The following is a 21,989-nucleotide window of genomic DNA, read 5'->3' as shown; positions in this document are numbered from 1 at the left end:
TTGCCTTCTTCTTGAATCGTCCTTCTTTTCCTCCTTCTCTTAACTTCTAACAGCATATTCTCCCTTCTGGCTGCAATAGAATCAGTCTGACTGCAAAAGAAATCGAGTTCATTGTGCTTACCTAGATGATGTTCATTGTGCACCTAGATGGTGCATTTCTGCCAGCTGAGTTTTCTCTCCTTTTAGTGAGTTGAATTTTCCTACTGTGGGGCCAAGACCACTGCAGCTTGGTCAGGGTGAGCAGGACCTCCCTCGTGAAAGTGAACTGTAAATTCTGTTCAGACTGCTTTTGAAATTACTCCTTGACTCGGCAAGTAAGAAAGAAGTTTCTGCCAGTTCAGTTGCTTGAACTGATTTCTCAGGCATTATGTGTATGCTAGCACATGAAAAGAGGAAATTATAAACCAGAAATGGAAAATGGGATAGGAATGCTTATTTCAGCTCTCCAGATCTGCAACATGAAATGTTGTCTAAGTGTTTATACTTGAAATATTGAAGCTGATTTTTTTTCACTGTTATACATGCTCTTCAGAGCAAAGTTACGTGGTTTATTGGAGGTGATTTCAATTAAGATATTTTAGTACAGAGTACTGGCGTTACAAATACTGATTTTGTCAGTGCCCTTTGGTTTAGGGATCGCTGAGTTAAATAAAGCAACAACACACAAAAGAACCTGCTTCTGAGTGTCTTTGCAAATTGAAAGTGCAAATGTCCAAATATAAAACACCATGTGAGTAATATATAAATTCTTGACAATAATAATGAGTACATTCCTTTTCCATTGTGTGCATGCCTCACATGCTCAAACTCATGATTTGTGTAGCTTTGACAGTTGGTTCTGCATCCATAAGTTGAACCATCCTGTGCTTGTTCCAGACAGCATGAAGAGGTTGGACAGGTTCCACCTTTTCTCCAGCTCCCTCTTCATCATACGAGTTCAGTCTTGTTTGTGTACTTGATGTCCTATGTTCATGCAAGTGCAGCTCAAATGAGTCTCTTTTAGATAAGTTTCAAAAATTCTCTGCCAGCTTTATGCCTCTCTGAGAGCCAGTTTCCCTACGACTGGTGCATCATAGTTGACTACATATGTATTCCTTCACTGCTTTACTCCAAGGTGAAACATGTCAGTTTAAATCACTTTCAGTCTTCAAGCTGTTTTACTTAGCTCACATCTTGTCTGAGGGCAGTTGCATCTGATTTAGGAGAACTAACCAGCTGGTGCAAATTAATACCTCAAAGTGATTTCTTTGTAACTGTGTAATGAAATAGCACTCATTTCTGGCACTCTATATGTCAACAGTACAATATTTTATTGCTAGTATTTTATTTAAAAGAAGCAAACATTGATAAGACACATTGCCTGCCTTGAAAATTCCAAGTGCTCTTTCAATAGTGATTGTGCTGCAGCTTACTGGATGCTGAAGTGGGCTAATAGAGTGTTCCTGCAAGGATGCTGACACCTAGATCTTCCTAGGAGATAATGCTTTTCAGGATAAGCTTCAGTATCATATCTCTATATGCATGCCTGTTATCTTTTGTCCTAATTTAACTAATAATACAGCTTGCTAGTGAATGATTAAGAATGGTCTACAGTGCACAAATATTTCTGTATTTCCCCTTTCACACATTAATTAGGCTTTAGTATACCATTGGGCACACCTCCAAGGCCTGTAGTTCTTGCTCTAGTCAAAAAATATTTCTCTTTCCAATTTTAAGAGCAGAATTAGCTTGAGTTAAATTTGAGTTAAAAGTGTTATTTTTTTATTTGCATGGCTCATTGGGGAAGTTTCGAGTTTCATTGAAGAGTTGGTAATTCCTAGGAGTTCCAGAAAAGTTAAAGAATGAAAACCAGTATTAGTGTAAGACTAGTGTCTTTGTTCATACAAGAGGTAGTTATTGCAGTATTTTTAATTTGCTTTTGTCTGTAAAATTGTTTATATGGTGCTTTATAATTTGTGAATGTTCCTTTTAAGTAGTGCCTAGTGAATATTTGTATCTCAATAATATAATACATAATGTATGCCTTGACAAATAAAGAAAGCATGCATCAGAATCTTTTCTACTGCATTAATGTGGCAGTGTCTGCTAAACCCTACAAAATTCTTCTTAGGAAGATTTGGGCTCATGCTGTAGCTGCAGTATTTATAATGAAACAGCATCTTTTTTTTTAAACACTTATCTTCTATGTCCCAAGTACTGCTGCCTGTTAGTCACAAAATTTACCTTCAAGCACTCCTGTTAATACTAAAAAATCTATATGACTCTAGAAGTTAGATTTGCCCCTCTTGATTTGCATTAACCAAAACTGTCTGTGTTCCAGTTTTTTAAGATCTAAAACATGGACCTGCTGATATCATGGTCAGTAACAGACTCCTGTTCTCACAGTGATTTTATTGTTGCTTGTTGGAAAAGCAGAAGAGGAAAAGTAGGAAGTCTCTTTGTGAGTTAATAAAACAATACAAGGTTTTCAAATAGCAAATTATTTATTTTTATAGTGTAAGCAAACTTTAAATTCTGCAGGGATGTCATCTTCATAAAACTGTGAACGCACTTATGTGAACTATATTTTCCCCAGAATATTTTACTTTTGAAACTACAGATGTTAAGCATCTTCTTTCCTTTCTTTGACAGGAAATTCTGGTGATTAAAGATCATGGCAACCATAGAGGAACTGGCCCATCAAATTTTTGAACAGCAAATGGGAGAGGTACATAAATTTTGAGTCCTATTTAAGAGAAATTGAATAATAAAATGCACAGACTGACATGTCAAAGCCCAGATCACAAAAGAAAATTTTTGATACAGGCAAGGCTTCTGGACACTTCTCTCAGAAGTCAGAAGAACCTACTATGTCCATTTTAAAGTTACACTGCAAAGCCTTTTTTGCCAAAGTGCACCCCACAGAAATTAACAACAATCTAGCAGTGTTTCCACTAAGTCACTAGTTTTTCAGCTTGCTGTCTGAGCCTATAGTGGTTTTCAGGGAGCCATCTGGTTGTGTAATTGCTTTACTAACTTTTAGTTTAAATAGTTGGGACACAGCTTTTCCTTTACAACTATGCAATTACTTCATTTGTCATTTTTGGTTTCACTAGTAAGGTTTTGCCATGTTCTACACTTTCAGATGTATGTGCTTGCTATATGCCAAAAGAAAGATTGAGCTCCTCTTTCTGCAAATTTCTAGGTTTGGTTCTCTGTGACCTGTGTGCAGATTCTATGTACTGCAGCCAGAGAACTGCCAGAGATGCACAGGTAGTTTGGGAGTGTGGATATGGGTATACATAATTATCTAGAAATTTTCAGTATAGCATAGACTATTTAAAATTAGCACCACTTTAAGTTAGATAGAGGCAGTAATTTATTTATCTTATATAAGTGTTATTTTTTAGCTTGAATATCCACTCTTGAATTCTTGTCTAGACATAGACTTATTTCTCAAGTAATTTTATTTCCTCTCAGCATTGATTTCAGATGGAAAGGTTGGAGTGGGGGATGGGATGGTTAATTCTACTCTGAATAAATTCTCACAGCTTTTGTTTTTCTGATATGAGTTGTTCTGAGTACTGCAAAGGCTATCTCAAAGGACATAAGTGGTTTATGGGATGTAGGATGTTTGTTTGTTATTACTTGTCTTCTTTATTAGGCAAGAACGCATGTTTAATGCAGTTTTCTTTTGGGACTATAATTCTTTGTTGAGGTCTAAGTAGGGCTGTATTTCCATTTAAAATTTGTTTGGTTTTGACTGTACAAGGCTAATCAAAGCTAGCTGAAGTATACATTCCACTCAGACGATGGTGTGATGAGGGTGTTTAGCCTCTGGGGAGTTGTTTCTCAATTTCATAATGTGGTTCCAGGAGACACTGAGCTGACTTCGTATCTCAGTACCATGGGAGAGAGGGTCCCTTTTCTGTTTCTTTCCTTATTAATTTACCCACCAACAGCAAGCTAATAACCTGTACAAAACAAGTGGAAGGTTTTCTGCTGGGTTAGCATGGAGTAGGGTCTGAGAAGGGTCCAGTGGCTACCAGAGCCAGCACAAAGAAGATGGCTGGTAGCCAAAGGAAGGCAGGGGAGAAAACAGGGAGAGTGAAGGTGCAGTGCTGCAGTGAGCTGTAGCTGTTCCTGTTCGTGGTGAAATCACAGCTCTACAGTTTTCATGGCTGTTGTTTTGTCAGCAGTGTAGATTAGGATTTGTCCTTTAGCAAGGTTTTACTGTGTCTGAGACGGTCACACCGTATTTGGCAGCAGTGCAGCTTAACCATTCCCCAGTCCTCACGAAGCCACTTATTCTCTCACTGTGCTAGTCTTGCTCATGTAAGCTCTGTTTGTCATCATGCTGTGGACAAAACTAGAAAAAAAAAAAATGGCAGCATAGGGGAGGAAGCTCGTCACTCTCTTGGTTGTGATCAGTGTAATTATTTCATAGGAGGTGCAGCCCAATCAGGCACATGGTTGGAAGGACTGAAAAGCATCCCTGAGGGCAGTGCAAGCTGGGATTCCTTAAGCCAAAATTGTTGTCAGAGGTCCATGCCATATATGAATGTGCTGCCTGAAAGGTGGAATCAGCAAGGAAAGCAGTCTCACAGGGGCCTCCATGCAATAACTTACATTCCTGCCTACCTACAGGCTATAATTGCTTAGTGGCATTCCCAATCACTGAAAAATCATAGTTTAAGATCTAGAGAGCTTCAGCAGTATTTTTGCTAGCATTTATAGTATTCTTGAATGTTGAAGTAGTTTTAATAAAATTTACAAGAAAAATTTACATGAGTAGAACCTGAAAGGAAGAAGACCTGAAAGGAAAAAGTGTTCCACTATTGAGGATAATGGAAATGCTTTTGTGTCTCATTGAAATAATGATCAGAAGTGGTTTGTACATAAATTTTGATTTTTTTAAAATAATATTAATTGTTGTTCATGAAGCATTTTAAATCACAAAATTACCACAACGATTTTACAATGGTGTTCACAAACATACTTTTGTTAATTTAGGGCTTTTTACATGAAAGCAAAACATTGAAGCAAAATATAACCATGTCTGTATGGGGCATTGTGCAGTGATTGTTGTTGCTCAGATTCTGCCATCTGCTACTCATCTTTTGCTCAGTGCAAGATAATTCCTACTTCTATATCAAGACCACATTTCTTGAATCATGTAGCAAAGCTGTCTGCCAAGAGCCTTCTTTCTTTAATCTCTGGCTGCATACACTAAGTATATGCTGAGTAATTTCCACAGTCCTGCCAATTTGCTGTAACAGAGGAAAGCTGTATCATTGTTGAAACAGTCTGTAACACATATAAAAAGTACAATTTTTAACAAATTTTGTAGTTACTCTTATCGATACTAACTGAAATAAAAAAAACCCTTATAATATGCATAGAAGTAAAACTGTCAAGCTGACATTTTGTGGGGTTAAAAAGTAGTTGTACATGGGGATCATGACATTTTAGGGGAGCAAACGTGAAGCAGTTCTATAATATGTAGCTTATTTTGTAAAACAAAGGTAAATGCACACAAAACTTTAATTGCTTCTGAATCACCACATGTACCTCTCAATTTGAGTGGCTGATGCACAACTTCAGTGCTTCAAAGGACCTCTCTTGAACTGAAAATGCTGCTGGTTTGATGAACAGTTTTTTGTCCTTAAGCAAAGAAGCAGATATTGTTTAAAAGTACTTGTACTCAGAAAAATTGGGTATTTTTAGAAAGCAGTGTCCAGAAATGACTCGGCAGTAGTTTGACAAGCATTTCTTTTGGTGGTGCTGGCAGTTTAAGTAATCTCCCCAGCAGATTAGCCTCACTCATTTGCTCTGATGCATCTGCTTCTGAGCATTGTGGAGACTGGACTGAAGAAGATCTGTGAAGATCTGTGCTAAGAATAGCCTTTGTTTGCTGGGCTGCTTTTCAGCTGCATCGGTGCCCTGTTCCAGAGGAGCAAGTAGATTATGAGACTGCTACCAAAAGTAGCAAGCACCTTTTTGGGCAAAATTTCAAAATCAACATAGCCTGATGGGAGCTTGTATTTCTGCTAGAAGGGGAAGTCTTACCCTCCACCCCATCCTTCTCTCATACCAACCTCAAGCTGCGTGTTCTGACCTGCTTTTGTCTGCTGGTACTAGCATTTAGATAATGGTATGGTTGCAAAATCAGGAAGCAGATCCAGGAGGAACAAAAAGCCTCACAAACTGTTACGAAACAGTGCCTTTACTTCCACATATATATATATATTCACTATATTAAATGGGAGGGGCAGAGGGCAATAAGATGCAGAGAAGTGTTGGTATAATGGTGTAAATACCGGGAATTATTGGTAATAGAAATTTGTAGGATGTTGCAGGCAGTTTTGTGAATAGCAAAAAGGTTTCAGAGTTACCTGGGAATTTAAGGCAAAAATTCCAATTTGAAGGTGTCTGTAAACTCTGTGAAGAGAAATTCTCTTTGTAGTGCAAAAAATCTGGCCTTTCTGATTGAGCCTCTACAAATAGCAGCTGTCCTTTATTTTTGATGACAGATAATGTAATGAATTACACAATGCCTTCCCCCATATGCCATTGGCTGTAGGCTGTGAAGAATTTTAAAAATACTGGTAATTGTTAAAACACTTCCATGAATTGTGTTTGAGAGCATTCACACAGAGATTTTAATACAAGATACACTGTTTGCAAACTTTACACAATTTATTAGTTTTCCCTACCTTTGTTAATAGTTCCCCAGTATAGAATTCTTTAACAGAAAAACAGAATTGAAACTGCCAGTTGCTGTATTTCCATACAAAAAACGCTTCTGTCACTTCAAGTGAGCCATTTAAGTACATTTATTGCAAACATAGCACAGCTATGGTGGTAGGTATTGTGTCTCATGAACATCAACAATTGTAAGTATTCAGTTCAGTTGGTATACATGGACATGTCAGCAATTAATTGCTTTACCTAAAGTATTTGTAAATTTCACATTGGAAGGTACTTCAAAATGGGTTTAAATCAGAATTTTCTAATTAGAAAAATTAGGTGTTGAATTAGATTACAAGCATTCACATTTTTTATAGAATAAGAGTGTCAGACTTTCCATGGCCTTGTTCAGAGAAATTGGAAGTTGATGAAACCTGAAGGTTTAATCCATTAAGGTAGTGGATCCATTAAAATAGTATATCTGTTGTCAGTCCACTGCATTTGTTTCTTCTTTCTAGGTTACACATTCCCAGGAAAGTGGTACTCAAACACTAATGGATGGGACACCACAACGAATACAGATTGTCCCTGCAGATTCGGGCCTGTCTTTATCACAGCGTATACAGGTATGCTTCATCTGATGCATTTTAAAAGCAGAGATGAGCTATTTGCTTCTGCCACTTGCCACATGCAATTCTTTTTTGTTTTCATCATGTCACTTGCTTTAATGTAAATATTCAGCAAAAACAGGAATAAAACAGCATTCCAGTCTTTCCTCTCTTTTTCCTTTTTTTCTTTTTCCCTTGTAGGAATTTTAACATCCCAAAAATCCTAATCACTGAACAGAAAAATACTTTGTGCAAGTGAAACTATTCCTTGAAAGTTGAATATTTTGTCTGTTTGGTAGTTTAGCTAAGTTGGAGGATTTCTACATTTTGGAGCAGATGCAGGGAGGGATGTACTGCATTGTATCTTTGAAGTAATGAAAAAGTGCAGAGAAACTTAATGTCTGAGAAGAATACTGGTTTTTGGTTGTCCCAACCCATGTTGTATCTCTTGGTATTATAATCCATAACTTGGCCAAGTAATAACCTCCAGCTGAAGTGAGGATAGTGATGTTTTTGGGAATGTAGGTACTTAAATCAACATAGAAATCTGTTTATGGAGAGTAGGAACATTTGGGGAATGAAATTTTAAGTTTCATGTCTTAGAAGTCAGTGCAAGTCAGTTTTGGTTTTAATTTTCATTGTAGAGAAAAATATTAACTGCAGAATAAATGTAAAAAATATTCACAGATATATGTTGTTCATACAAAAGCACACATTTAAGTGAGCCAGCTGCTAGTATAATCTTGGCTGCTTTTTTTTTTTACCAGCTTCACTCTAAACATTATCCTCTGATTTTCTCCTGTTTTCGTGCATTAAGTTCGAGCTTTCAGCCTTTCAAGGCTCTTCACAACCACCCCCATACATGATGGGGTTTTTTTAGATTTATTACCCCCCACCTGTGCTCTAGTTGTGGTATGTGTCTTACCAATCCTGTAGGTCTTCATTCTTTCAGCTGCCTCTGCTCTGTTTCTACACTTCCTGGACAGCTGTACTTTTTATTAATTAATTTGTGCTCATCAATTAAACACCATTCTGTCTTCGAAAAGGGTAGTAAGCACTTTGGTTGTTGTCTCTTGATGTGTGTGGAACAACACTCAGTCAATACACTCATCCTTCCTGCAAGAGACATCTACAAACATATCATTAGCATCAAACCTAGTAATAAAGACTTTGCTCAGGAAAGAATTTATGTGAGAGCAAAGTAGTTTGTAGGAATTAATGTATCTCTGTGGAGTGTCCACCATAAATGTTACGTTTAATAATTTTGAGTATATATTTTCAATCAATATTTTTTCTTTTATTATTATTTAATGCACCTAATTATCTGAAACAAAGAAATAGAAAATCCTCAGTAGAAGGTTCTTTAAAGCATGTTTCATTAGTCACTCTTAGGGAATGCTAGCATTTCTTCTGGGAGAAAAGTTGAATGTTACGTTTGTTCAACAGGCATTCTGCACAAAATTGCACCTGTTATAAACAAGTATATTAGTTGTCTGTGTTTAGACATTTTCTTTTTTATAAAATAGGAACACACAATTACTGAGGTGTTTAATTTATTGAAATGATGTTCAAATGGAAATCAAAACTTGTTAACGAACAAGGCTTAAAAGCAATAAAGGAAAATAATATCCTCCATTATCATCAGGGTGCTTATATGAAATACATGAGGGTAGTGTATTTTTTATGCAGTCAATCCTGAATTGATACATTCCTGTTTTATAATATTATTGTTTTAGCAATATTGAGTTTCAGATTATTAAGAAAGATCATGTGTTGTCACTGATTCGTGGTGGATTCGTGGTGAGAAGATAAGTGTTTTTTCCTCTTCCCTCTGCCTATGTTTTTCTCTTACCTTGACATTTATGTTTTGCAAGTTGTGCTGTGGTGAACTCCATTTTTCACTGTCCCCATTGCAGTGTAGGTGGAGGTTGTGCAGGTGTATGGCCATAAGAGGTCAGCTGCAGTCAAGAATGTGCTTAATTGTTAAAACTGCTTTCTCTTATGGCTCTGTCAGTTGTCAGATGCTTGTCAGGTGCAGAAATCACTTGTGCAGGTTGAATAGCTTTGTGAGGATATTAATGTAGCACTATACTTTCTATATCATGTAGTGAAAACTGCCTGGGCATCCTCCTAGAATTGCAGGAACCCATTTGTAGACTGAGTCTCTATTTGTTAAATAGAAGATGAAATGAACTGGGTGAAGTATCAGTGGTCCTTCTGCCAACTGTCCTGCCATATTTATCTACAAGTACTTTTTTTTTTAATTACACAGCTGGGCTACAGTAGGAAAAAAATATTACTTAGTATATATGTCCCAAAAATAATTTCAGCTGTAGTTCAAGTTTGTGTCTTTACTCTTTGGGACATGCTGGTTTTTGGGTGTGCTTTTTGTAAAGCTAACTAGTTGGAGTATGTACCTTTTTTAGGGTACTTAGAGTTGTGCTTTTAAGATTCAATAGGGAGACAGATTTTAGTTAAGAGTGTCTTTCAAAGAGCAGGTCTGGAAATTCAAAAAACAGCACAGTGTTCTGTTTGGCTTTTGTATATCTATGCACCTGTTGAGCATAGTATACATAGGATTTCTCCTAATCCAAATAAAATAGATGCTTGGAAAGAAGGGGAATGGAATTTCAGCTACTTTGGAAATAGCCAAAAATTACACAGGAGAAATAAAGATTGTAAATGGAGGAAAATGGAAGAAAGAAAAGGAAATTAAGGAGTGAAGGGAAGTGAAAAGGGCAAGGAAGTTGGCCTTCTAAAGAATATAGGACCAACCTAAAGGAACTTAAAAACGAAATAATAGTCGGCTGTAGCCATATGTGGTCCCAGACATGAGGCTTTATGAAAAAATGGAACAGAAAATTTATTATGTCATTAATTATTGTCATGCTTTAGCATTGTCTTCTCACCTACACCCCAAATCCCATGATAATTTTTGTTCTTCAGCATTTAGAATTTTATCATTTTACCTGCACTTTTGTCTTAGATTTGCTTTTAGTCATATATTGTAGAGAAAAAGATTTTTGATCCGTTAAAATGTTAAGAGCACAAGGCCACCTGAAGGAAACACATTTGTTTTGTGCAATGAAACTCATGATTTATGAATATTTGAAAGTGGCAATATTGTGTTATAACTGCTGAAATTGGATACTCATCACTGCTTATCTTTTTAAAATGTAAACTATACACAGGTATTGGGCATTTAGAGAAAGTAATAAGCCTGTTGTGAAGGTGCAGTAGCAAAGTTGATAAAAAATTCATGTGAAATTATGCCTTGTTCAGTTTCTTTGTGCCATGGTTCTCCACCTAGGAAATACAATTAATATTGGCACCTCAGTTACGGGGAACAAGTTATGGTAAATATTAGACAACTAAGTAAATGTAATCTGTAATAAAAATAAAATTCATATCTGTAATATGAATGTGGGATATGAATAGGGATGTGTAGATAAACATAAATGTTTGCCTACAGTTTAAAAAACAAGTTAATAGGAGCTATTTTATTGATGTGTAATTCAAAATAGTTTGCAGGAAACAGTCTTTGTAGGACAATTCTCCTTAGTCTCAGAATAAACCATGCAGTTTTCCATATAGGCATTTTTAAGGAGATATGCAGTGACTAAAAGTGAGATTTATAATGGAATATGTATAGAATCTTGATTGTATTCTCTGAGGATTATAATCTTCTGACAAAGTTGGTGGAAAGTAGAGGATTATTTAATAAAATTCTGCTGTATTTGTGCTTGAAAACAGGGATAAAATGGAAAAATACCACCATGTAGATCTGTTCTTTTTCCATAAAAAAAGAAAAGAAAAAAAGGCACGGTAGAAGATTCTGTTTCACTAATTTATTTAGAAATGTATATGAAAAAAAAGGTCCCCACAAAATGAAGTCTAAAATGTATATACAAGTGCAACAATATAATTGCTTTTCCTGCTGTTTGCTGCTTACTTTTTTCACTTGGACATCTACGTTTGTAGTTTTAAGAAGTTTTTTGTTAAGTAACCAAACCTTGGAGGTGCTGCAAACACTTCATGTAGAGAGCAGTGAATTCAAGATTTAAGATTTCTTACAACCTCATGGGTCTTAGAGCTCAGCTACAGACATGCCTTGAGTTCTGGATGTTAGAATTGTCAAGAGTTTCAGTAGTGTTGTAAAAACATTCATCAGTTGTAAAAATTGAGTACAAGCTCAGGTTTTGACTTCAAACACCCTTGATTGAAATGTGTTTCAAATACAGTGAAAATCCAAGTTTTTGCCTGAGTTTAATTCGCTTTTGTGTGACAGAGGGGAAGATGATCCTGCTTCTCAAATGTGAAAGGCAAAATCCCTTTTTTTTCAAGTGCCCGGATTGGGTCCAAAAAGTTAAATCACCATAACAATTGAGTAAATGTATTATTAGATTGTCACAGATCAGCAGACGGGCCAGAAGATTCAGATTGTTACATCACTTGATCAGAGCTCAGCAGGCAAGCAGTTCATCTTAACAAATCATGATGGCTCTACCCCAAGCAAGGTGATCCTTGCCAGACAAGATTCCACTCCAGGAAAAGTTATCCTAGCAACTCCAGATGCTGCAGGTGTCAACCAACTGTTTTTTGCATCCCCTGATATATCTGCACAACACATCCAGGTAGATAATCCACTTTATTTCATATTTTTCATTCAAATGGGATAAGAAAAGATGTTTTATTTCCAAATAAGTGTGTCTGGGTTCTCCTTTTTGTTTTTTTTTAAAGTATAATTTTCCTTGCACTACGACTCACTGTGGATGCTTAAAAATTATGAAAAAAATTTTTTAGTAAATTTCTTGCTTTTAAAATTTAGATGTTGGCTCATGACATTAGGAAGATTACAGTTATTTTTATTGACATGAGGAAGATTACAGTTATTTTTATTGTCATTTCCAGATTCTGCCACGCCAACAGTCCTTTATTTCTGCTCATTAACTCTCCATCTGTTTTCACGTATTGTTGAAAAACATTCACTTTTCTTCATTGTCCTTCTCGCTTAACATCTCCCTTTGCTCGTTTTCCTTTTTGCACACTGCTGCAACTGCTGTTCAGATGTGTGAATTGTAGTCCACAGCAGTGCTCTGACTATGTAGTGGGGCAATACATTGCTCCATGGGGGTGAGGAAAATAACACTAATGATTTTGGGTTTACTAATGTGGTAGTGTAACTAGGCAGGGTTGTAACTCTCTTAGCTGGTCCCCAGTATACCTTAATCCCATGCACATTGTATGTGCCACTTCTGAAGTTGCCACCCTCCAACTTCCAAGCTTTCTGTCCCACATCCTCAGCCTGGCAGGGACGGGATGGCACTGATGTGAAGAATGTCAAAAGTAGGATGTTACTGCATCCAGCTAAAGTACAGTTACTGCATGTATCCCACCCAGACACATTTATTCTGCTGTTACAATACAACAGTTGTAGGCCAGACTACATTCAGGTAGCTGCAGTCCATTTAGTCCTGTATCAAGCACTTACACATTATGACCATAAACAGCTGCTTAAGAAAAAATGTTAAAAGATGGCCAAGTAAATAATGATAATTTTAAGGATATCCTTTTACTACCATTAGCTGAGGATAGAGAGCAGCCTCCTGATTTGGAGACTGCAATTAGACCATCATATTTGGTAGCTGCTATTAAAGTTAAACAATCTTTTTTTGTTATTTATATAGATCATGTAAGCTTTATTCTGTATAATATCCTATGGTATGCTAAGAATACGTTAGATTATTTGACCATCTGAGAGAATTGTTTAGTTAGGTGTCTCTTGTACTAGAAGATACTATTAAGGATTTGTGGGGGGGGGGTTTATAGATCACCACAAAATCCTCTTTTGAGCTGCAGACCCTTTACCTATTCAGTTTGTGCTCTTCTGTGAACCAGTCCACTGTCACTACCAACACGTTGTGTAAGCTTGGAAGAATCTCTATATTATATCAAACTACTGGTTTTGAAATTCACAGTTCTTTGCAAATGGACACCCTAGGTCCTTGCTCTAAAGAATTTGATTACTGTGAACAGGGGACCAGTAGCAAAAGCCAATCTTGTTGAGAGGTGCTGAAGCCTGCTTGGTGTTATCATACACTTTGTATTTTAGGTAAGCCTCCACAAATATATAAACCAGTGGGATATGAGTAGTCCACATAAAAAATATTTTTAAAGACACCTTAAGAGATGAGAAGTATGCCACACTGGTTTATAAGACAAAATTCAGGAAAAGAGGAATTTTATAAAAAAAATTGAAAGCTGTAGTTCTGATTGTATCATTTGGGCAAAATAGGTCAGTTTGAGAAGCAACAGGGTATTCTGTCACTCAAGTTAAATTGTTCTGTTGTCCTCTGACATGTATGGGAAGAGATTTCCTTTGTCCATTTAAAATTTCATGAAATACAGAGTACCATTCATTTGCTGTTCACCTGCATCCCTTTGGGATCTTGTGTATTTTCTCCCTGGAATGATCTTTCTGTCTCCAATTTCACCTGTTCTTCTTCTTCTTCACTTGAAATGCCCATTCGTTTGTTCTCTCAGAAATCTCTCTGTTATTGCATCTTATCTTTACATTGACTCATTTGGCAAGACCCTTTCTCCCATCATCTATTTTAACTTCAGTGGCTTTTTTTCATATTAATAATAAATTTTTATTCTTCATGTTCAAGGTCAGTTAATAAGTTCTCTGAGTCTGGGGTTTTTATCTCCTCATGGGCCAATTCTGTAGTCCTTCCTTATGCGGAACTTCCCATTTCAGTGCACCTTTAATTTATGGAAGGACTTAGAAGTTATATTTTCTATAGTATCATGAAAATACATTACATTAATACTGGAAATTTGGAAGGATCAGTAGGTTTATATTCTTTTAACTCATCATCTTAATTTTTTTCGAAAGTGCAACAATATAATTGTTTTTTTTTTTTAAAGAAAACATACGAGATGAATCTCAGAGACTGTATTGGTAACAAGGCTAATTAGAAAAAAGGATGCTTGTTAAACTTTCCTACATACATCATCTGTACTATGTTCCAAACTCTAAAAAGCACAATTTCTAAATTTTCTCTGTGGAAGAGAGAGTACTTTCTGTTTTGGTTACTTCCCTTTTTATCAAGAGGTTCTGAGCACGCAAAGCAAGAATGTGGAGTCTGGCTTCCCTTTCAGGCACAGTAGAAGTTACAACTCTTCAAGCTTCTAAACTATATTCTCTTTTGAATGAGAAGAACATTTTTTTCTTTTCTATGTCAAGATGATGTTTGGTTGTTAGTGTGATTTGTGTGTTCCTTTTTTAAATGGAATTTTTTCTGTGCTTTATTTATGTTGTGGTGGGATAGTTTTCAAAGATTAAGTGAATGTTCTGATGCCTGCCCTATAGTACTCGGATTTTAAAATTATGTGCTTAACAAAGCTTTACAGGTACCAGAGAGAAATGAATGAGACAAGACAAGAATATTTTGATAATGTCAAACTGTTACTGAAAGCCAAGTTATATACCAGTTGGAAGTTAAAGGTTGTGTCCAGAGTACATTTACTTTTGGTCCATATTTATGTGTATTATAAAAAAAGAAGTTAATAAACCTCTGTGTAGGTCTAGTAGCCTTTGCAAGGAATGTTTTTTGTTCCATCTGCTCAGTGCTTCCATCTCTTTTGTACTATCGATGAGCCATTAGTTGATAAATATAAAATTGAACAAACAGTAAGAGTATGCAGATGCTAAAAGTTTTTCAAAGTGTCAGTCCATTTTGCAGAAGTAGTGTTTAGAGAAATGAGATCTTGAATTCTTCTCAAAAGCATTACAAATAAAACTCTTGTTCCCTCCTGAAAGAGAGCACAGTGTCATGGCAGGTAGTGACTTTATGTCTTTGAAGACCATTAGATGTAATCAAGAAAACATGATACTTTGTAGATTTAGTCACTTGTCTTAGACAAAAACCACTAGCATGAGATATATTTACTATTTCTAGATGGTAAGAAAAATAAAAATTAAATTCTTTCACACTTTTTTTCAGATTTTAACGGATAACTCCCCCAATGAACAGGGCCTAAATAAAGTGTTTGATCTGTGTGTTGTGTGTGGAGACAAAGCATCAGGTATTTGATTTTTTCTTTCTTTTTCTCAAGGTGGTGCAATTTTATAAAAGCAGTTTAAAATTCTTCTGAAGCGGTGTAACAGTTTGCATGCATATACATGTATAAATTTCTATACATGCAGTAGAGAATTTCACTAAATGGTACTCTAGTATCCGTGGATAGAATTTGTCGTTGTTTTACATAGAATGATAGAATATCCTGAGTTGGAAGGGACCCTCAAGGGTCACTGAAGTCCAACTCTTGGCCCTGCACTGGACACTCCAAGAATCACACTCTGTGCTTGAGAGCCTTGTCCAAACTCTTCTCGAGCTCTGTCAGGCTGGTGCTGTGACCACTTCCCTGGGGAGCCTGTGCCAGTGCCCAACCACCTTCTGGGTGAAGAACCTTTTTCCTAACATATAACCTAAAATCTCTCTGACCAGGTTCATGCCAATCCCTTGGGTCCTGGCACTGGAGGGAGTAGGTCAGTGCCTGCTCATCCATTTCCCCTTGTGAGGAACCTGCAGACCACTATGAGGTCTCCCTTCAGCAGGGAGTAAACTTGCTAGAAAGTAAAATGTATTAAATATTTTTTTCAAAAAATTGGCAAAGTTTAACATAAAAAATACAGTTGCTAAAGCTCTAAATACTTGTTAGACCTCACCTATGTCAAGGAAAGTTTTGCCAAACCTAAGGCAAAGATCTGACCAGTGTGTTCTAATTGTTAAAACTTCTCTGACCCCCGGAGGAGGGCTGGATTCTCCCTTAAGGGGCTGGAGATCCAAGGAGGTTTTCCTCCTGTGCTGGCCTTGGAATACTGGGCAGTGGTAATGACTCTGGGGAGAGTGCCATGTTCCTCTGAGCAGCTGCAGGTTTTGGGGAGACTGCCTTGGGACAAGCACTGTCATTAAAGCTGCTTTGCAGACACTTCCAAGCCAGAATCCAAGAGAGTACCCCACTACATCAAAAGAGTAGGTGAAGAAGCAGCCCTGGTACTTGGCAGAATGAATATTCATGATCCAGCTGCCTCTAAAATGTTTCAGACAATATTCTTTTAATACATATGATGCTTTTGAAATTTCACATTTTAGTAGTGATAAAAAGGTTGTCATAAAGGAATCTAGAAAACCTGTCAGAATTTCTAGAAACTTCAGGAAAGACCCTTCAAATGTTTTTTCCTAAATTAGGTTATATTTGTGATTTATTTTGTAATGTGCCATAGGTATTTCAAGGATTCATAAATTGAAATTGTTGTAACTGCCAAGCTTTCAGCAATCCTTTTTATTAATGTTTAATTTTATGCAAAATCAAAATTATTTACTTCTAAAATAATTATAAAACTTACTTTTTGTAATATATCTTAGAAATTTTTATATTATACAGAAAACTTGCAGAACTGGTCTTCAAAAAAAAAAATTGTACTTATTCTAGATTATTCTTGATGTTTTACTGCAAGAACTAGGGACATACCATTACCCTGTTAGGAAAATGAAAGGTAAAAATAAAGCTTTGAAGTGGTTACCTTATGCTGTCAAATGCCATGTTTGCACTTTCCATGGTTCCATTAGATTTAAGGCATACAATTTCAACAGCTGAACTTCTAATGAGCAATCACAGGGCTTGTCTGTAGGAAAAATTACTAGAGAAATCTATAAATTAAATTTTTTTTGCTATGTTTTTACTAGCCTGTTTTCTTAGCCTTTTATAAAACTGCTGTCAACAGATAAGGAAGTAATTTAATAAGCAACTTGCCTGTTTGTAAAATCCTGTTTACAAGTGCTTTGAACTAGAAAAATGGTTCACTTTCTTTTTTTATGTTGTTTTATAACCCCAGTATATTTTAAGATCCACAACCCATGAGGAAAAACAAGTGTTCCTTTTCTGGGTAAAATAGCTAATACTTTGTCTTGAATAAATGTCAAGTCTAAAAAATGAATATGATACTGTAAAATTAATGTCATATTTTCTGTTCCTTTGTAACCAGGGCGTCATTATGGAGCAGTAACCTGTGAGGGATGCAAAGGATTCTTTAAAAGGAGCATACGAAAGAATTTAGTTTATTCCTGCCGAGGAACGAAGGACTGCGTCATTAACAAGCACCACCGCAATCGCTGTCAGTACTGTAGGCTGCAGAGATGCATCGCCTTTGGCATGAAACAAGATTGTAAGTCTGAATAAGAGCAAACTGCTTCACCTGGCAGCTGCTTTGTGCTACAAAAGATATGCTTTGTATGGATACAAATTGTTATTTTGTATACACCGATTTTAAAATATGTTTTAAAATCGGTGTATATTTTTCCTTTAAAGGAAGTTTGGCGTATCAGAAATAGTAAAATCTTCCAGGTGTTTGCTTTAAAAGCTTAATAAGCTCCATCACATGTGATCGAAGTGAATGAATTGTTACTCCTACATGGCTAATATCAAACATGTCTGCATTTTTTTGTGCAGTTCAATTTTTTTATGTGTAAATTAAATTTTTGAACTCTACCTTCCTTTCAGTTTTTCCGTACTGAGATTGCTGCTCACTTTTGGCAAAGCTCTGCAGAGACAGTTATTCACAGGGCAGAGATCCATAGTGATCTGACGTTCAGTTCTTACTGATTCCTGCAGATTCCAAGTTCCTTTCTAGCTTTCCATACATTAGATGTAGTGGTAGTGCAATATCACAGCAGTATCAGAATACTAAATACACAGAAAATCACACAAAAAAGTTCTTCAGACCTAATACTGTGACACTGTTGTAGTACATACAGTATTGGTCTTGTTCTCTGCTCTCTGTCATCCTGCACTTATTTTACTGACCCTCTTGAACTTCTGTGGACATTTCCTCCTACAGCCCTGCCTCTGTCAGCAGAAATCAGTAACACAGAGGAAATTAATTCAAAAAGGGAGGAAAAGCTGGGGCAGTGAAAGTGGATCTTTACCCTCTAGTTCAGCTGGCAGTAAGTAAGAAAAGGCCCCTCCACAGAAGACTTATTAAGCAGAGCAAAATCACTGGGCTTAGGGATCAGAAGGCAGGAAAATAATCTCTGGGTCACGGGGCAATACTGAGTGGGAGAGAGGACTGTTTGGTGATAAGAAGTCTCATTTCTCAATGGGGTGGGGAAGGGAAAGAAAACTTAGCATGGTCTTGGACTGTAGCTCCCTCAGTGAGGGTTATTTGTCCCTTGAAGAAGCCTTGGCCTTTTCTCAGAAAAGTGAGACCCTGCTACTGAGCACAGCATTTACAATGGAAGATGAAATACTTGCCTCCATCTACCACCCTTTAAAGCACTGTTTGTGGGTTGTCAATACTTAAAATTGCAACATTTGGGGTTTAAGATACTTACCAGTGTAAAAATTTGAATAGCATCACAGTCTACTGCTATCTTGAAAAGTTTTTAATTTTTTATCTGAAGTTACACATTTTTCACATTTCCACATTTTCCCCATAGGGGATAATACTGTAAGTTTAATTTTAATGCTCAAAGCAAGGTGATACATCTGTAGGCTAAAGCCCTAATTCATTCCACCTTGTTTCAATGAGTCATTCAAATTAAAAATCCACTTCTCTGAAGGCAGTGACTGTGGGCCAGGGTCTTGTCCAGATTTTCTTGTCCAGATTTTTTTCTTGTCCATCTTAAATGGTCTGAACTCAACTTTGTGAATGTACCTTTCCCTCTGTATTGCCTGAGGTCCTAATTTGAGAAGCTTATTTAAGTGAATGAAGTTACATGGGTTCAACAAAGACCCATGATCCATGGAAAAACATACCATGAGTCCTTTACAAAGGAAGTGAGAATGTGAGATAGTGAAACTGAGAGAATGAGAAGCTTTAAGCTTCCACTTCGATTCAAATTAAAAATGAGGGGATGTCTCCCTTAATTTTCACTTTAAAATGTTGCATATGTTCCATCTCAGACTTTGACTACTACATCATTTCACTTAGAACTCACAAAGCTGGTGTGCTGGTTTTATGCAACTTGTTAGCTTGTTGATTATGGGATATATTTAATATATATATTAGCTATTTTCAGGATTATTATTAAAAACAAATATTAAATAAAGAAAAAAGTATTATTTCTTATTCTGTAATTCAGGATGATTTAATAGTTGGATATTATTTCTGTAGCTGTACAGTGTGAGAGGAAACCTATTGAAGTGTCAAGAGAAAAATCTTCGAACTGTGCAGCTTCTACAGAAAAGATCTACATTCGGAAAGATCTCCGTAGTCCATTAGCTGCAACCCCAACTTTTGTAACAGACAATGAAACAGCAAGGTATGTAAATTGTATTCAGAAGTGGCTATCTCTATTTTCTGGAAAAAAAATTAAAATTAATCAGAATTAAAACTTGTCCTGTTTTCTGTCAGATCAACGGGTTTGCTGGAATCAGGAATGTTTGTTAACATTCATCCGTCTGCAATAAAAAGTGAACCTACTGTGCTGATGACTCCAGATAAGGTATGTGCTGATATGACTGGTACAATAAGTAGAGCTAATTGCTGTAATTGTATATGCAAGGAGACAAGGGTGCTCTATTTGGTTAAATTAGTTTTTAAAAGACTGCTTTACAACATTCACCACTGCTACAAATGACTTCTCTTTACAAGAATCCTCTTAGCCTCACACAGTAAAAGTACTGAAAACACGACGAAATAAATGCCCTTCCTTCACATTTTTAGGAGCCTTAAGGGCAGTATTATTTTATTTTTTGCTTTAGGGTAATCCTGACACTTTGCTTGCTCTTTTATACAAATAAAGTGAGGTGTTCACAATACTTCTTAGGGCACTATCACAGTGCCATTTGTAAATATGGTTCAATTTTTTTCTCCTGAATCATTTATTTTTTTGGCAAAGCTGATAAGACCTGTCTCATCGACAATTTTATGTGTGAACTGTCTTTACTTTGTTTCCATTTTGTTGCCCTTACTGATCCACCAAAGCCATGTGGTAGCTTCTTCACATATGCACAGTAGGAAGCATTTGTGTTTTTCTAGCTGACATTAAATTATCAGCTAGAATGGATTGTAGGAGAATAGAGATAGTGCTGCAGGCAGTCTTGCCCCTGGTAAGTTGCAGCTTGTAAGGCAGGTGAACAGCCTTGAAGGAGAAGAAGCATGGAATGCTGATGTGTATTGACCAATCATGCAGGCGTTATACACATGAGAGAAAAGGTATGAAGAGTTAGGAGGAGAGAGGTGGTATTGGAACTAGCAGGTTGTGCTGTGAGAGGAAGGAGCCTGTATTGCTTGGTGCTGCTTGTGGGATTGTAACAGAGAGAGTATGAAGGCTTTAATAAACTGCTGATGCTTGCTACCATCTTTGGTGCTAATCTTTTGAGTCCTCGTCAGTCAGGGGAAGTTTTTATATAACCAGGGGCTGACACTGGTGTCAGTTGTGTGACTGTTGTCAAATTGGTGCCCCATTTTAGGGGTGAATGACAACAAATGGTACCCTGTGTGAGGAGTGACCAACAGCATCCTCATACTGTTTTCATGCATTTTGCTTTGCTTGCTCTGTGTGGTGTTGGCAGCAGCATACTAGTCTGTAATAATGTACTTTTTTTCTTTTCTTTCTTTTTTTTTTTTTTTTTTTTTTCCTGGGACAGAGTGGAACACATTTTACTGCCTCTCTGCATTGCTAGCCAGTACTGAATCACTTTTTTCCTTTGCAACACCAAAAGGGCTACAGCGTAATTATTTTTATGCTTGTTTATAAAGGTGACTTTTTGTGCATTCCTTCTTCTCATTCTCCTACCCTGCTACTACTGACTCATTTACATGGTGAATGAAGATGCCAAAAATATAATCTAGAGCCGTCTTATATTCCTGGTGATAGACTAGTGCACAGAGATATGAATCTTTTTCACTTGCTTACCATCAGTAGTATTCTTTCTGAAAGAAATAGATAGCTATTACTTTTACAAGTAAATGTCAAAATATTCCATATTTTAGATGCAGTGCAGTGTCTGATTGCTGTATTGGGGTTACTCATGTACTGTAAGCAGTTTTCTTACAGGTATATCTTTGTATATGCTCTCTTCTTCATTTATGTGAAAGCTAGGCTCTTCCCTTGCAGGTTAACTGCTGCCAATTATCTGAGAATTAAAAGCTGTTCTTTCCCCTTAGGTAGAAGCATGTCAAGGAGATTTAAGTACACTGGCAAATGTGGTGACTTCTTTAGCAAATCTCAGTAAATGCAAAGACGTGTCACAAAGCAGTACAGAGCTATCCATGATCGAAAATTTGAGTAATGGAGATGCGTCATTATCTGAACTCAAGCAAGAAGAACAAGCTAGTAGTGATGTTACAAGGTAAGGCATGTTACACTTAAAAATTCTGTCCTTTTCAAGAGAAGGTCTCTGTCAATTCAGACCAGGCAATTAGTTAAATCATCACAATGTAGGAGATTTATCTGCTTTAAAAGTAACAGTAATATCAGCGTAAGCTCATGTAGAAAGCAAATATTGTAAGATTCTTCCAGGTGAAATTAAAAGAAAGTTCCATTAGAGAAATAAATCCTTTTAGTTGTTTGTGCTTGAAATTAATTTCAGTGTAAATGTTACAGCTGATTTTCTTACCTTTTGGTTGGCCATACTAAGGTGGGCCTTAGTTAGGTCTTGTACTGTAGTTTTAGTACTTTGCATTATCCTGGAAAACTT

General features: G+C 36.6%; 1 protein-coding gene across 6 annotated transcripts in view; it reads left to right on the top strand.

Moving 5' to 3' along the window:
- NR2C1 (nuclear receptor subfamily 2 group C member 1) overlaps positions 1-21,989 on the top strand; it is a 47,598-nt gene that overhangs the window by 11,199 nt on the left and 14,410 nt on the right. For 4 of the 6 annotated variants that reach the window (XM_030237926.2, XM_050982330.1, XM_009086657.4 and 1 more), the window contains 8 exons: positions 2,632-2,707; positions 7,188-7,295; positions 11,681-11,911; positions 15,287-15,368; positions 17,332-17,511; positions 19,459-19,606; positions 19,699-19,789; positions 21,457-21,641. In XM_030237926.2, the coding sequence (XP_030093786.1) occupies positions 2,654-2,707; positions 7,188-7,295; positions 11,681-11,911; positions 15,287-15,368; positions 17,332-17,511; positions 19,459-19,606; positions 19,699-19,789; positions 21,457-21,641 (1,079 nt within the window). In that variant the 5' untranslated portion in view covers positions 2,632-2,653. The remainder of the gene's footprint in view (positions 1-2,631; positions 2,708-7,187; positions 7,296-11,680; positions 11,912-15,286; positions 15,369-17,331; positions 17,512-19,458; positions 19,607-19,698; positions 19,790-21,456; positions 21,642-21,989) is intronic. The other 2 variants (XM_030237931.2, XM_030237932.2) reach the window with 2 other exon arrangements.

Source organism: Serinus canaria, chromosome 1A (genome assembly GCF_022539315.1).
Source record: "Serinus canaria isolate serCan28SL12 chromosome 1A, serCan2020, whole genome shotgun sequence".
Taxonomy (NCBI): Eukaryota; Metazoa; Chordata; class Aves; order Passeriformes; family Fringillidae; genus Serinus; species Serinus canaria.
The sequence above is the reverse complement of the archived record's forward strand: the minus strand, read 5'-3'. Positions and strand labels throughout refer to the sequence as shown.